At 48.3% G+C, this 15,090-nt stretch overlaps 1 protein-coding gene and 1 long non-coding RNA gene across 18 annotated transcripts in view; one reads left to right on the top strand and one right to left on the bottom strand.

Annotated features, from left to right (window-relative positions):
- Positions 1-9,449, top strand: part of PAQR5 (progestin and adipoQ receptor family member 5) — a 78,482-nt gene extending 69,033 nt beyond the window's left edge. For 7 of the 9 annotated variants that reach the window (XM_053888908.1, XM_019441634.2, XM_019441631.2 and 4 more), the window contains 3 exons: positions 373-469; positions 2,778-2,919; positions 6,203-9,449. In XM_053888908.1, the coding sequence (XP_053744883.1) occupies positions 373-469; positions 2,778-2,919; positions 6,203-6,444 (481 nt within the window). In that variant the 3' untranslated portion in view covers positions 6,445-9,449. Of the gene's footprint in view, positions 1-372; positions 470-2,777; positions 2,920-6,202 lie in introns of those variants that run through there. The other 2 variants (XR_008417032.1, XR_008417033.1) reach the window with 2 other exon arrangements.
- Positions 901-15,090, bottom strand: part of LOC109262772 (uncharacterized) — a 67,033-nt gene continuing 52,843 nt past the window's right edge. For 4 of the 9 annotated variants that reach the window (XR_008417040.1, XR_008417034.1, XR_008417036.1 and 1 more), the window contains 2 exons: positions 5,186-15,038; positions 901-2,104 (listed from right to left, as the gene is read on the bottom strand). This is a non-coding gene — a long non-coding RNA (uncharacterized LOC109262772). The remainder of the gene's footprint in view (positions 2,105-5,185; positions 15,039-15,090) is intronic. The other 5 variants (XR_008417039.1, XR_008417035.1, XR_008417038.1 and 2 more) reach the window with 4 other exon arrangements.

Here is a 15,090-nt window from a genome sequence, read left to right as displayed (position 1 = left end):
GTCTGCCCACCCTGGTTGCTGCTGGACTTCTAAAAGGCCCTTTGGCAGTTTGACAACTTGCCTCCCAGAGGGCCTTCCCAGTCCAATACCTCCTCCCTGGCTTCTTTGGACACCGTTGCCTCTAACGATGCGCCCCAGGAGATGGTTTCCCCTGAGACCCTTTCTCCTCGAAGGCAGAGTCACTCCCGTCGGGCTGGGAGAAGTGGAAGAGGCCCATCGAGGGGGAGCCACTGGCCTCCGGAGGAGGTTGTACAAAAAGACTTCTCTTCTGCGGACGACCTGCCCTCAGTAATTTGTCATGTGCGTGCACGTGTGTCATTCACGGAAACCGTTTTCGGTCCAACGTCTTCCCCCTTTCCTTCCCCGCTTTAGGTTTCTTGAAATCCAGAAGCCCGGGCTCTGCAAGATGCTTCGCGTCCTTGCCTTTGCTTATCCCTACACCTGGGACTCCCTTCCCATCTTCTACAGGGTAAGGGCCCGGCTCCGTCTTTTCTCTGCCTGTTGGCAACACCAGGGAATCTATTGTTTCCTGAGCTCCTGGGGCTCGGAGCGCCATGCTGGTCACTGCGAGGGACGGACGTGGGAGGCACGACTCAGGGGGTCCCTTAGTAGTTAGGACACAGCAGGAGAATGAAGGCCCTGGCAAACCACAGGGGATGCATCAATGGCCAGCACTGACTGGGGGCTCAGACGCAGTCGTGGAGGGCTGGGAAGGGGAGGCAGCCTGGGGTTTAGTGCGGTGACCAGGAAAGCAGGCTCTGGAGGCAAATCTCTAATACGTACTCGCTGTAAGACTTTGGGCCAGTTATGTACCATCTCTGTGCCTTGATGTCCCCCTCTGTAAAATGGGCATGGTAATAACACCTGCTTTCATCAGACTGCGGGGAAGATTACATGAGATCGCTGGCTCGTGGCAAGTGGCCACTAAATGCATTTATTCTGTATTATCAACTAACATACTAGCAGCGAAGGAAAAAGGATAAATGAAGGTCGCAAGATAGATGGGAATTGGAGAACATGAAGGAAGGGGGTGTAGGAGGGACACAAGAAAGGGGAGAGGCACTCACAAATCGGATGGACCTGAGTTCAAATCCCAGCGCGCACTGGCTCTGTGACCTTAGGGAATGCACCTGATCTCTCTGAGCCTCGGTTTCCTCATCTGTTAATGAGGCTGACATCCTCTCCCGCACAGAGGGGTAGAGGGGCTTAATCAAATCAGCAGATCGGAGGGCTCAGCAATGCCCGGCAGAGGGCCTGCACCCAGTGAGTGGAGTTTCCCTCCCAGGGGCAGCTTGAAGTTTGATGCGCAAGTCAGGGACCGAAGGGGAGGGCCAGAGCCGGTGCCACCTGTGTGAGCCTGGGGTGGGGGGAGACCCAGAGGCATGGGTGCGGCCCATTCCCCTGACTCCTTCCTCGACGACACAGAACACCCATAGGAAACCAGAGCAGAGAGCAAGCCGTTCCCACATGCCACCAAATCGCATAGCACAGGTCTGCGTTATTAGGAGCACCAGCTGAGTCAGACAGGGGGCGGAGGAGGGGCGGGGAGGTCTGATCGCGAGCGGGGAGGTTGAGCACCGGTTCGGGAATCAGCCTGCCTGGATCCACAGCCTGACTTCACTGCTGATTAGTGGTTTGCAAGTCACCCTCTGGCCCAGCTTCCTCATCCGCAAAGTGGGATGTTTTGGTAGTTGTTGAGGCTGTGATGAAATTGTGCAAATAAAAGGCTGGCTTAGTGCCCTAGGTAAGTGATGGCTGCTGTCATTATAATGATAATACAAAAACTATACTTAGCTCTCAAACAGGATAATGGCTGTAATTAACACGTTTTGATGACTCAGAAAGGCCTTCCAGGGATTTCTAGGCTTTAAAGCCTTAATTAGGAGCTTGAAATCAGGGGATGCGCTGGTGAGAAGTGAGTTCAAGGGTGACTAGACCACTTTTTACTATACTTACATTTTACCCCCAGACAAAAGAGTAGTAAATAGATCTAGTAGGATTTTTCTTTTCCTTTCTCTTCCTTCCTTGATTTCTTTCCTTTTCTTTGGTAATTAAATAACCCAAAAGGCTTTATGGGCATTTGGAGGATTAAAATACAGCTGCCCTGCGGGGAGAAAAAATAAAATACAGTTGCCTTGGGTCTCTCAAAAGATCACAGTCAGAATTATGGGGGAGCCTGGGTGGCTCAGTTGGTTAAGCATCTGACTTCGGCTCAGGTCATAATCTCATGGTTTGTGAGTTCGAGCCCCGGTTCGGGCTCTGTGCTGACAGCTCAGAGCCTGGGAGCCTGCTTCGGATTCTGGGTCTCTTTCTCTCTCTGCCCCTCCCCTATTTGCGCTCTGTCTCTCTCCCACACAAAAATGAATAAACATTAAAAAAAATATTAAGGGGCACCTAGGTGCCACAGTCGGTTAAGTGTCCGACTCTTGATTTCGGCCCAGGTCATAATCTCGCAGTTTGTGACTTTGAGCCCCACACTGGGCTCTGTGCTAACAGTGCGGAGCCTGCTTGGGATTCTCTCTCTCCCTTTCTCTCTGCCCCTCCCCTGCACTCTCTCTCTCTCTAAATAAACCTAAAAAAAATTTTTTTTAATATTAAAAAAAAAAGGAATAGGAATTCTGCTCCCACAGTCCCTGAGAGTTCCCCTTCCAAGTCACAGACCAAGGAGGTGAGGGCCTTGGCCCGTGGTGCCCGCACGCGTGTGCAGAGATGGCTTCAGGTGATGAGAAGGAAGGGGGCCTCCTCTCGAGACCTGATGTTCCTCTGAATCCCTGCAGCTGTTCCTGCTTTCGGGGGACGGTGCGCAGAATGAAGCCGCCTTGTACCACCAGAAGCACACGGCCATGACCCTCCTGGCCTCTTTCTTCTACTCCGCACACCTGCCAGAGCGCCTGGCGCCCGGACGCTTCGACTACATCGGTGAGTGCGCGGCGGCCCCGTTGTCTCCCTGCCACCAGGACGCCAGTGCATGCGGTCTCGAAGGGGAAGCAGGGGCATGGAGAGACGCAATTCCCCAGGGGCTTCTCTAGGAGCAGGCCAAGGGAAGTGAAACTGTAAGGCAATGGAGGCCAGGATGTACGTAGCCAGCAAATGGCCAGGTAGGATGGGAGGATGGAGAACAGGTGCATCTAGGATTCTAAGGCATTCCTATGGGCTACGGGGCCTAGGGAGTCCCGTTATTACCCCGAAGATGAAATCCCAGGATTAAATGGACATCGAGGGCAGCCCTGGAGAGGAACAAGACAGACCGAGTGCAGATGGCCCCGAGGCTGACAGATGGCAGGGGCTGTGCCAAGGAGGGGAGCGTGTCTTCGTCTCGTTCAGGCGGCTGCAGTGGGGCCAGGAGTCTTGGTTCTCAGGTGTGGCCCCTGGAGCATCAGCATTTAGCATTATCTGGGAATTCTCAGATTCTCAGGCCCCCGGACATCCCAAACCAGAAGCTCGGGGCGCCTCACTCAGAGGCTGGGTGACTCTCCAGGGGAACCTGAGCTCACCGCCATTAAAGAAGTGATGTGCTGGAGAGGAGCTGTCAGAGCCAGAGGACTTCCACCTGCTGGGAGAGCGCCTTTCCTCTCTGTCTAGGGAAATGGGTCGGGCACTGGCTGGAGGAGGGACCCTTGGGCCACTTCTGGTGAGGCTGAGGACTCCTTGAGATGAGAGCTCCCTAGATACGCTGTCATGGGGGTTCAAGGGTCAGCCCTTATCCTTAAATGGTGGGCAGGGACCCTGGTTCTCCCCAAGCCCATTTCTCCAATGATTTTTTTCATCTCCTCCCACCTAAGACGTGTGGCCAGATTTGCTTTATTGGCTCTGAAAAGAGCTTCATCTCCTTTATTTCAATTCTGTCCTATCAGAAGGGATGCCAAGGACCAAGATGCTTGGAGGGTAAATTTCAAACAAAAAGGTGAGGGGGCGGGGGAGACGAGAGGGCCACGGAGTTGGAACTTGTCTACAGGAGCCCTGTCCACCTCCCGAGCCCCACCTAGACAAAGTATCGGTGGTTGTAAATGAAGTCCGGGGACTGCAGGAAAAAAATAGCCCTGGCCTTGTTTTACCAACTCCCTGGTGTCTTAATAACATTTCATTTATTCACTTTTAATCCCACTCTCTTGGGCCTAGGGGAACAGAACCCAGAGACACCCCTCCATTGGCCAGACATTTGCCAGACAACTGTTAATGACAGACAAATGTTAATGACAACTGTTAATTAACAACGGGTTTGGAAAATGATCCGTCCCACAATAATGGGGTCTGCCAGATGTGGGATTCCCTCTCCGACGTGGGGCAGAGTGCTAACTGGTTAGTGCTGGCCCTGCCCGTAGGAAGTTCCTCCATATTCCTGTCCAGCCAGATTGCGGGAATCTCTCTCTCTCTCTTTTAATGAAAGAGAATCCTTATCTCTTGTGTTGTATCTGTTTGCTAGGACTGCCATAACAAAGAATCACAGACTGAGTGGCTTAAACAACAGAAATGCATTTTCTCATAATTTTGGAGGCTGAGACCAAGGTGGGGGCTGGGTCTGTCTCTTTCCTGGCTCTCTCCCTGGCTTGCAGACAGCCGTCTTCTCTGTCTCTCCTCACGTGGTCTTTCCTCTGTGTACATTCATGCCCAGGTCCTAACTTCCTCCTCTTAGAAGCGTACCAGTCACAGGGCACCTGGGTGGCTCGGTCGGTTGAGTGTCAGGTCATGATCTTGTGGTTTGTGAGTTCAAGCCCCACATCAGGCTCACTGCTGTCAACGGCACGGAGCCTGCTTGGGATTTTCTCTCTCTCCCTCTCTCTGCCCCTCCCTCTACCTCTCTCCCTCTCTCTCTCAAAATAAATATAGAAACTTAATAAAAGATCCTGTCTCCAGATATGGTCACATTCTGAGGTATTGGGCATTGGGACTTCAACATTTGGAACTGGGGGAAGGGAGACACAACTTAGCCCATGACACATGCTGTCTTTGTTCTCTTCTCATCTTCTGATTTCTGAGGGTTGTCCTGCAAACAGTCCTCGGCCCTGGGCAATGGACTCTTTTTCTCATCACTACCAACTCAGCATGTTCCCGCCCACTACCACCCCCCTCTGCTGGGTCCTCCCCTCTGTGGACACATAGCTGGTGAGCCAAGGTCCTGAAGGTCATCAGGGAGGAAGAGCCCCTGCTCATATCTGGGATTAACCAGCAGTAAGGAGAGGGCTACCTTGTAACTGGCCAATAGAAAGTCTGGTTGGCTTCTCCGTTGGCCTCAGAATTGGAGCTGATGAGTGCTGGTTCTGAGGAGGTGAACTTTGGGAGAACACGATGCCAGACTTCATGTGAAAAACAGGACTGGTGGAAGTTGAAAAAATGTACTCGGGCCTTTTAATTTTTCTCACACTGCATTAAAAAAAAATGTTGGGGCGCCTGGGTGGCTCAGTTGGTTGGGCATCAGAATCTTGGTTTCGGCTCAGGTCATGATTTCATGGTTCGCGGTTTCAGTCCTCTTGTGGGGCTCTGTGCTGTCAGTGCGGAACCTGCTTGGGATTCTCTGTCTTCCTCTCTCTCTGCCCTTCCCCTGCTTATGCTGTCTCAAAAATAAATGAACAAACATTTAAAAAACAAACAAATAAATGTATTGAGGCATATTTTACGTATCACATGGTTCCCTGATTTCAAGGATACAATTCAGTGATATTTTTAGTAAACCCCCCAAGTTGAATCCCCATCATCGCAAATGGGTTTTAGAACATGATCATCACCCTGGTAAGATCCCTCCTGCCCATGTCTTATTAATCCTGATTCCTACCCCCCTGCCTGAAGAAACCACTAACCTTTGTGTCTGTGGATTTGCCTTTCCTGGACATTTGATATAAATGGATTCTGACAATATGTGGTCCCTTGTGTCTAGCTTCTTTACCCAGCATAATGTTTTTAGCCTATACACCGTGGAACAGTATCAGCAGTCTATTCCTTTAAAAAAAAAAAAGTTTAGTTATTTATTTTGAGAGAGAGAGAGCGAGATATACAGGAGGGGCAGAGAGAGAGGGAGAGAGAGAGAGAATCCCCAGCAGGCTCTGCCCTGTCAGCGCAGAACCCAGTGCGGGGCTCGAACTCACAAACTGTGAGATCATGACCTGAGCCGAAATCAAGAGTTGGGAGCTTAACCAACTGCGCCACCCAGGGGCCCCTGTTCGTTTTTTGTTGCTGATCCTGGCAACTTTTTCTGTGTTCGCCGTAGGTCACAGTCACCAGCTGTTCCACGTGTGTGTGATCCTGGCCACACACCTGCAGATGGAAGCCATTGTTCTGGACAAGACTCTGAGGAGGGAATGGCTCCTGGCCAACTCCAGGCCCCTGTCTTTCCCTCAGATAGCTGGAGCTGTACTTCTGTGCCTCATCTTCAGCCTCAGCAACATTATTTATTTCTCAGCTGCTCTGTATCGGATTCCTGAGCCAGAATTACATAAAAAAGAAACATGATTCAGACCATAAGCTTTTCATGCCAGATGTCAACATTAAGCTACAACCTCCTAAGCACCATAAGTGCCTCGTGGTACCTGTTCACCAAGGTCTAAAATATTCACGGTGGTTGATGTCTTGGCATTTTTGAGTGCGTTCATGTCAATAAGGTATTTAACTGGGGAAATGTCTCTCAATGTGCACTTATTCTATAATTGTGATTTTAAAAGGGGAAGATGGGTTCAAGTAAGTCCTTGTTCAGGCGAATCCTTAATAGTTCATTAAGTCTTAAATTTATTTAAAATAAGGCAGTTTGAAGCCTTCCTATTAAATGGCCGGATGAAGCTTTACTACTCTTGTAGTGTTACCCTTTGAAAACGGACCCTGCTTCATTTGTTGAGTCCCACATGGCACAGCTCCTGCTGAGACCTCCACGGTGGGAGGAGAATGTGCCAGAAAGATCAGCGGGGGGTGTGGAGGGGGCGGAGTAAGAGGAAGCTGGGTCTGTGGGAGCCCTGGGGACTAGGGAGACACTTCAGGATGAAGAGACCTGTTTTGGGGAGGGTGTTTCTTCCTTTCCCCCTAGTGAAGGGAATGAATGAATGAATAGAAGAGTCCTCTTTCCCACAAGTCTGTTGTGCCTTAAAGTGCCAATTCCCATGTCACGTGGATTTGGATTTTCTCTAAAGGCCACATGGCTGGGTGTCTGTGTTCTGTTTTGTTCTGTTTTCTCATTGCCAATTCGATGCTGCAAAGTATTATGCAGTGCAGGTCAAATGTGTGAGGCATGGGAGCTGGCTGAGTTAATTCCAGTTGGCTGTGCTCATCTGTCACTGTGTAAACCAACGGCATGGCTCTATTTGGGGATGCTATCCATTTAATATTGCTTCAGCATTTCAAAGGTGCTGCAAAGTTTAGTGTTCCTGGGCAGAGGATGTCAAAGACCTTGTAAAGGGTTGGTCAACTACAGTGATCCTCAAGCTTTGCTGCGAATCAGACACATTTGGTGAGTTGGCGACCAGTGCGGATTCCCAGGCCAAGTCAGGGGATTCTGTGTTAGTAGTTTAAGATGTAGGTCTTTTGGAGGAGATTTGCCCTGAATCTGAGGAAGTCCCCAGGTGACCCTAATGCAGAAGGGCCACAGGCCAAATGGGAAAAATGCTGGCGTCATGAGTTCCAGAAGGCACTGGGCCTCTCAGCTTTGTTGCAGTTGACCTAATTTTCAGCAACTCACCACCTAAGGATGTATCCCCTGCTGTCTACTCTGCACAAGAGTAGCACACTGAGCATTTTCTCATCTGTTGCCTTAGGAGTTAAAGTTTAGTATTTCGTGCTGTTTTCAGAGAGTTCAGAAATGCTGATGCAAAACTGTAGCAGACGCCCATCAACCCCTGATCTGTACTTGCTAATGACTTGGGCTGTCCATCACAAAGCAGGATCCTCTTTGCTGACTCAGGAACACCCTCAAAACTTAGAATACTGCCTCTGTGGTAACTGGCCCAGAAACTTGAATGGCCTCACGAATAGCTCATCGTCCAACCCTCTGAGGACAAGTAAAAATTTATATTGGCTGAGAGTGGTCAAGAAATATGATTTCATTAGTTTTACTGTTTATTTACTTCCTCTGGGGAAAGGTAGACTGATAAAATTATATGGGCTGGTAAATTTTTGGTACATTAATTGCCCGCTGCATGACAAAATTTGGTTTGGGGCGATAATCTGACACTCCTAGTGGAATTTTACTCTAGCAGGGTCTGTGGGCACCCGTTTCGTCTTGCTGTAACTTCAATTTTATGCTGCAAAAAGGCACAGAGTTTAAATACCCTATTCTAGCAGGTGCCAAAGACATGAAGCTCTTTAACATCTCTTTTGTTTAGGGAGAGGAAAATGTTTGTTTAGTTCAGAAATAGTTGAAAGTTATAGGTGATTGATTTGAAGGACCTTCAGATTATTTAATTTTGGGTGATGTGACTTTTTCGTCATCCTTAATGATGGGAAAGAAAATGTTACATCAACAAAAGAAGACCAGTGTTTCATAATGTTTTTATACGTTTGGCAAACTCAGTCCCACTGTATACTTTTGGACAGTGTTACAAATTAAAATCGGATGACAGTTTGCAATGTGCTGATTTGGAAGCTTCTAGATACAGACAATGGGTTCAAAAATATTAATTACCATTAGGTATTAAGTGTAATGTGGGTTTGCTTAAGCCAAAGTCAAAAAGGAAAGGCAAAAAGGTTGGCAGCGGGTGGGCTGGAGAGCTCACTGGGAAGGTGTCTTTTCATGTGGCGGCCCTCAGGTTTTTATTGTCTCCATACACCTTGGAAATGTGCCATACTCCCCTTGGGAGCAATGCTCGCCACCGCACGATCTCAAAGAGGATTTTGTGGGGGGTGACAAACTCCTAATGGGATGACCCTCTTCTTCCTCCCCCTGCATGAGAAACACTGCCCCCCCACATTTCCCAGATGCCACGGTGGTGATGAAACTTGAATGTATTCGAATGAGGCCGTTTAGCTAACCGCATTGTCCTTCCCTCATCATAGCTTTGCTTTCCATTGCTCGGTTTCTAGAGAGCAACGAATCTGTCACCGATTGGAGTGAGAAGTGGGAGGTTTTAGGAAACCATTTGAGTACAAAGTGACCTGTCTGACCTGCTGCCGTCTTAAAGTGTTTGTTGTGGAACTCAGCTCACGTGAGAAGTTCTAAGGAAGGCAAGGGGCAGTGGATCAGTGTGATCAGATGTGTTTGGAGAGACAACTTCATTTGGCTCTGCTGTGTCCCAAATTTGTTTGGCCGTGGTGCTATATGAAACACCTATTCACACTGTATAACAACTCTTGATAACATATTAGTTGAACGCCGGCCTCTGATTTTCTGCTCAACAATCCATTGTGGATGAAAAGGCAAAGACCCATTTCTGAACACAGCTGTTCCCCCAACTTACACTGATGTCTGGTTTTCTTAAACTGTATGGGAGGAAAAAAATAAACTTTATTATAATAAAGGCCTGTTTCCCACTTGATTTGGTTATGGTTCACCTACCACACTGTAAACATGTTTGTTCATCATAAGCAATTGATTCCTGGGGCGCCTGGGGAGTGCAGTCGGCTGAGCGTCTGATTCTTGATCTCGGCTCAGGTCATGATCTCACGATTTGGGAGTTCAAGCCCTGCATCGGGCTCTGCGCTGATGGTGTGGAGCCTGCTTGGGATATTCTCTCTCTCTCTCTCTCTCTTTCTGTCTCTCTGCCCCTCCCCTGCTTGTGCACTCGCTGTCTCTCTCTCTCTCTCAAAGTAAATTAACAAACTTAAAAAATTTAAGAAATCGATTCCTGTACATGTGTACATTGCTAAATCATTCAATGAATGTTTATTCTGTGCCTGGTGTATATGGAATGAACACTCCTGCATGGAGTGAATCTTGTGACTGTCAGTAGGGAAAGATAGATAAATTCAGGTAACGGTAAGTGCTATAGAGAAGAGAAGGCTGGTGAAGATATAGAGATGGGTGGGATAGGGCAGGTGAGATTGGATGGCCATTCTGAGAAGTTGACGTTTGAGGAGAGCCTTGGTGGGCAGGAAGGGGCCAGCCCTGCCAGTGTGTGGTGGGGTAGGTGTTTCAGGTCAGATGGTGTATGGGCGAAGGCCCCCAGACCAGTAGGCACTTGGTCCTATCGGAAGGATGGAAATCAAGCCACTTATTCCTGAAATGTGTAACTCTAGACAAATGTATGGATCACTTGGCTTTCAAAGAATTCTGGGATTTCTCCTGCATGTTCTTCCCAGGAGATTGTCCAAGGGGCTTTCCTCTGGGCTCTTGGTACTTGTATGAATGCTTCAACTCTGTAATAAATATATTTCAGGCAAACAGAGAGTCGTTACCCCCATTCTCTTCACTCTGGGCAACAAATTTCTAAAATTGGCTTAATTCATGCCTCCTGTAGAGCATGGAACAACGGACCTCAAAGATAATTTAATCCAGCGTTTCAAAAATGTGTTTGATGATGGGGACACCTGGGTGGATCAGTTGGCTAAGCCTCCGACTCTTGATTTTGCCTGTCACGATCTCATGGTTCTTGAGTTTCAGCCCTGAGTTGGGCTCTACCCTGACAGGGTGGAGCTTGCTTGGGATTCTCTCTCTCTCTCTCTCTCTCTGCTCCTCCCCATTTGCACTTGCTTGCTCACTCTCTCAAAATAAATAAATAAATAAATAAATAAATAAATACATTTTTAAATGTGTTTGATGATGCAAAATGCACATTGTCAGGCCCAAATGGACAGATGCAGCATACCTTGGGAGGGAAAAGTAGTCTTAGAGTTTTACATTTTTATCAAAAGCCCCAAGTAATTAAAAAAAAATGTTTTAATGTTTATTTATTGAAAGAGACAGTGTGAGTGGGGGAGGGGCAGAGAGAGAGAGAGAGAAAGAGAAAGAGAGACTCCAAAGCAGGTTCCAGGCTCTGAGCTGTCAGCACAGAGCCTGACACGGGGCTCGAACTCATGAACTGTGAGATCATAACCTGAGCTGAAGTTGGAAGCTAACCAACTGAACCACCCAGGTGCCCCCCAAGTGCTTTTTAATATAAGGCAGTTTAAGAAAACACTAGTCCAACCATTCTTTTTTTTTTTTTTTTTTCAGATTTGGAAAAACATTGAGTAGTATGAAGAATCCCCAGGTACTGGGGTATCTGGCTGGCTTAGTTGGTAGAGCATGTGACTATCCATCTCGGGATGGTAGTTTCAAGCCCCACGTTGGGTGTAGATATTAGTTAAAAATAAAATCTTAAAAAACAATTCCCAGGTACTTTTCATCCTTCCCCCTTTTGATATGTATATAACTCTCATCTCTAACAGAGAGAAACTTGGCTCCCATTATCCACAATATATTATTTGCTCAATCTTAGAACGTACAGAATGTCATTTCAAAATTACTAACCCACGTCGGCAAAAAGGCTTGCTAATTAGAATCCAATATATGTTTCAAGTTCTTTTTGTCTGGAGCCTGAGGGCATATAGTCTCAATAGTCTAAATTACTTGGCTTAGTTATGGCCGCTTTATGTGTATGTTACTCATTTGAAATATGGTTCAGATCATTTGTTTCTTTTTGTATCAATTCTACAACACCCCCCCCCCCCCCCCCCCCCCCGTTTGCTGATTTTATTGTCTTTTGAGTATGTAAAACATTAACATCCATTCATTTTCAAATGGCCTGGGGAGAGTCACTTGGCCTGTGGATATGAGATGATGCAGCCTAAGCTCTTGAGTGTGAACAGCAGGGAGGGTCAGGGAGACAGCTCCTCGCATGGAGTGTTTGGGTATATCACAGTCATCCTGTCCTCATTTTTACCACTTTTCCTCAAACACGCTAGACCTCAGCCCTTTCCGGTCACTGGCTGTTACAAGGTTCCCACAGCTGTTCGTGTGGGTGTTTGGGTTAATTATATTGGTTTCCATCCGTGTAGGGTCAGCCTCTCTCCAGTGATTTGCATAGGACCCTCCAGTCCAGTTTGGCAGTGTCTTATAAAGTTATACTTACCGTCAGACCAGCAATCCCACCCAAGAGAAATGAAGCTCCCTATCTGCATAAAGACCTTTATGCAAATAATTATACCAGTTTCATTCATAATTGCCTAAAGGTGAAAACGACCTGAACGTCCAACGGGATAGCGGATGGATGAGCTGTCATGCATTCCTACAGGGGATTACTACTTAGCAGTAAAAAGGAAACAGGTATCGATACGTGCAACTCAAAAGCGTTGAATCTCCAGAGCATTTTGCCCAGCTAAAGAAGAGACATTCTGGAACAGATAAGACTCTAAGGGAGGAAGTCAGAAAAGCGCTTGCCGAGGGCTGGGGGTAGAGGAAGGTGATGGACTACCAAAATGCAGCACAAAGAAAGTTTTGCAGTGATGGTGGCGGTGGTTACAGGATGGTGTGTTTGTTAAATCCATGCACACGGTACAACCAAGAAGGGTGGATTTTGCTGGATATAGAATGTACCTCCATAACCCTGACTTTGGTAGAAGCCTCCGGGGTCTACTCCCTCCCCATCTCTTACCCTTCCCCCTGGTCTGGATCTCTAATTCTAGGGGAAAATGCAAATCTTTTACAGCCTATGGGGAGCCCGTTGGAGGGGAGTGGGGGAGAGGGGAGAGGAAGGCAGGGGAGAGAGAAGAACGTGTTAGGTGTGAGGTGACGGTTTTTATTCTATTTTATATTTTAAAGCAAACAAGCTAGAGAGCTTTAGTACGGATAGAGGCGAGGGAGAAAGAAGAAAGTGGCCCGAAGAAAAGCTGGGGTGGGGCTTGATGGAACTGGGTCCTCCCCTGGGATGGATTCATCCATTCCTCCCAGACAGTTGCAAGGGGGCCTCCGTGGCGCGGCACTAAGGGTGCAACAGTGCCACCTAGTGAGCCTGTGGGGATAAGCTAGTAGAGGAACAGTGAGCACACCGGGTTGGGCGCTCTGGAGCAAACCAACAGCTTGCTGGCAGGGTGGAGGAGACTGGGGTACACAGTAGGGATCTAGCATCCGGGGGCAAGTCGTTGGCAGAAGGTCTGCTGAGAACCGAGAATAAGGAGGCATAATAAGGCGGGGAGGAGAGCTTGTCAGCAGAGGGAGTGTGTGCAGGGGGTCATGATAAGGAATGGGCTTGGAGAGGAAGAGCCTCAGGGCCCTGTGAGGGTGTCCGGCGCTGGGAAGCTCCTGCAGTGTGACAAGCATTACACAGGGGAGTGACATGACTAGATCTGTGGTTTAGAGGTGAACGGGCTGCAGATTTGGAAGGCAGCAGCAGGAAAGCCTGTTAGGGTACTGTTGCAGTCATCCAGACAAATGATAGGAGTAGCCAAGGGGATAGAGAGCAGCGTTTGAGAGGTGTGAAGGCTCTTTGGTAGGTAGAACTGTCAAGATGTGGTGAGTGGATGTTGGAACAGAAGGAGAGGCAAAAGTCCAAGATGGTACCTGGGACTCTGGCTTGGGTGGCTGGGTAGATGGTGTATCACCCATCCACTGAAGGGGAGCAGGTTCGGGGTAAGAGATTAGGGCGTCTTAGGTATGAGGTGCCTGTGGGACACCCAAGCGGAGAATGTCTGGAGCTCAGAAGAACAAACGTGTGTGAAGCCGCAGGAGTGGTTGGGAGTGCCTGAGGAGAGTCCTCAGCTAGTGGTGACCAGGTCAAAACCCTAAGCTACGACATTTAAGCACACCCAAAAAAGGAACTCACAAATGAGTTCCGCGAAAGAGGGGCACTTAGAGAGCTCGGAGAGGAAAATGAAGACATAGTACGAGAGGAATGAGAAATATTTTCGGTGCTGTTGAGAGGCCAAGAGAAGGGCATGGAAGGGTCAATTAGATTTAGCATCAAGGAGGTGGTGGTCTCAGTGAGAAGAGTTCTAACGGAGAGACTGAGGCCAACGCCAGATTGCAGGGTAACTAAGAAGTAGTCAAATGGCCACGCCTAATTCCTAAATAATACAGGTCCCAACCGGTCCTCTAACAACAAACAAAGCAATAAAAGCATTAGGAAAAATCATCTTTATGTCACATAATATGGGACAAGGATGTTAAATTTTGTCCGTTTAACTGGTGTCTGGTTGAGGAGCTGGGACTAGAGTCCCATGAGAGCACAGATGTAGATGCAGATTTGACAGTCATGAGGTTAGCGACAAATGTCAAAATGGGATAGAATTAGTTCATCTTAGAAAAGAGTGGATGGACATTGCTCCTCAAGAGTGAGGACCAAACTTTATTCATCTCTATAGGCTGTTAAAAATTCACCCGAGGAATCTCAAAGATCAAGTTGGTTTTATTAAGCGATTCATGAATGGGGCAGTATCCCATCTAGCAAGCAGAGAGATGCTCCCAGGAGCCATACAAAATGTAAGGCTTTCATAGGAAGGAGGGTAGGGTAAGGAAGTTACTGGTAAAAGAAAAGTGAGGATTATTTCAGGCCAGGTCACCATCCCTAAGCGGGGAAGGCAGGGGTCTTATTTGGAAGGTCATCTCATCTTCCTTTGGTAGGGGGCAGGGGGAGAGGGGAGAGGGGAGACGGAGAGGTCCCCTGCGACAGATTACCTCATTGGTGCGGACCAGAAAGTTCCTGACTGACCGGTTCAGAGTACGTTTATGGGAGGGGTAGAAACTACACTTAGGTTAGATATTAAGCCCCGGTTTGGTGACCTGGCATAGCATAAGGGACTCCATCTTGGGCCAGTGGTTTTCTTTTTAGCAATGCTCAGGATCAAACATTGTTAAGAATGTGATAAAAGAAAATAATTTGATAAGAGAATGTATATATAAGATAGAACTGGAGGAACCAGGGAGGGAGAACCCAGGAAACGTGAAGGGGGGAGAGGACGCCAACATGATGTGGTGATATGGAAGCCAGACGCGGAGTCTGGCTGTGCAGGGCACCGCACAATAGGACACTCCTGTGCGGGAACCCCGCTGACCTCTGAATGCACGCTGGACTGGCCCTTCCGTTGGACTTCTTGTACTGTAGTAAAATAAGCCCTCAGTTTCCTCATGGGAAAATGGAAGGGGATGGACTTCATTACATCTGAGCGCAGCCCGGAGACGCAGACAACTCGTGCCTCACTCCCGCGGTCGCCTAGGAGACGAGCGCCACTTCCGGCAGAGCAGTCACTTCCTCTGAGGCCCCG

Source organism: Panthera pardus, unplaced genomic scaffold (assembly GCF_024362965.1).
Source record: "Panthera pardus isolate Hobbes unplaced genomic scaffold, ASM2436296v1 HiC_scaffold_24, whole genome shotgun sequence".
Taxonomy (NCBI): domain Eukaryota; kingdom Metazoa; phylum Chordata; class Mammalia; order Carnivora; family Felidae; genus Panthera; species Panthera pardus.
This window is presented reverse-complemented; position numbering and strand designations above follow the sequence as displayed.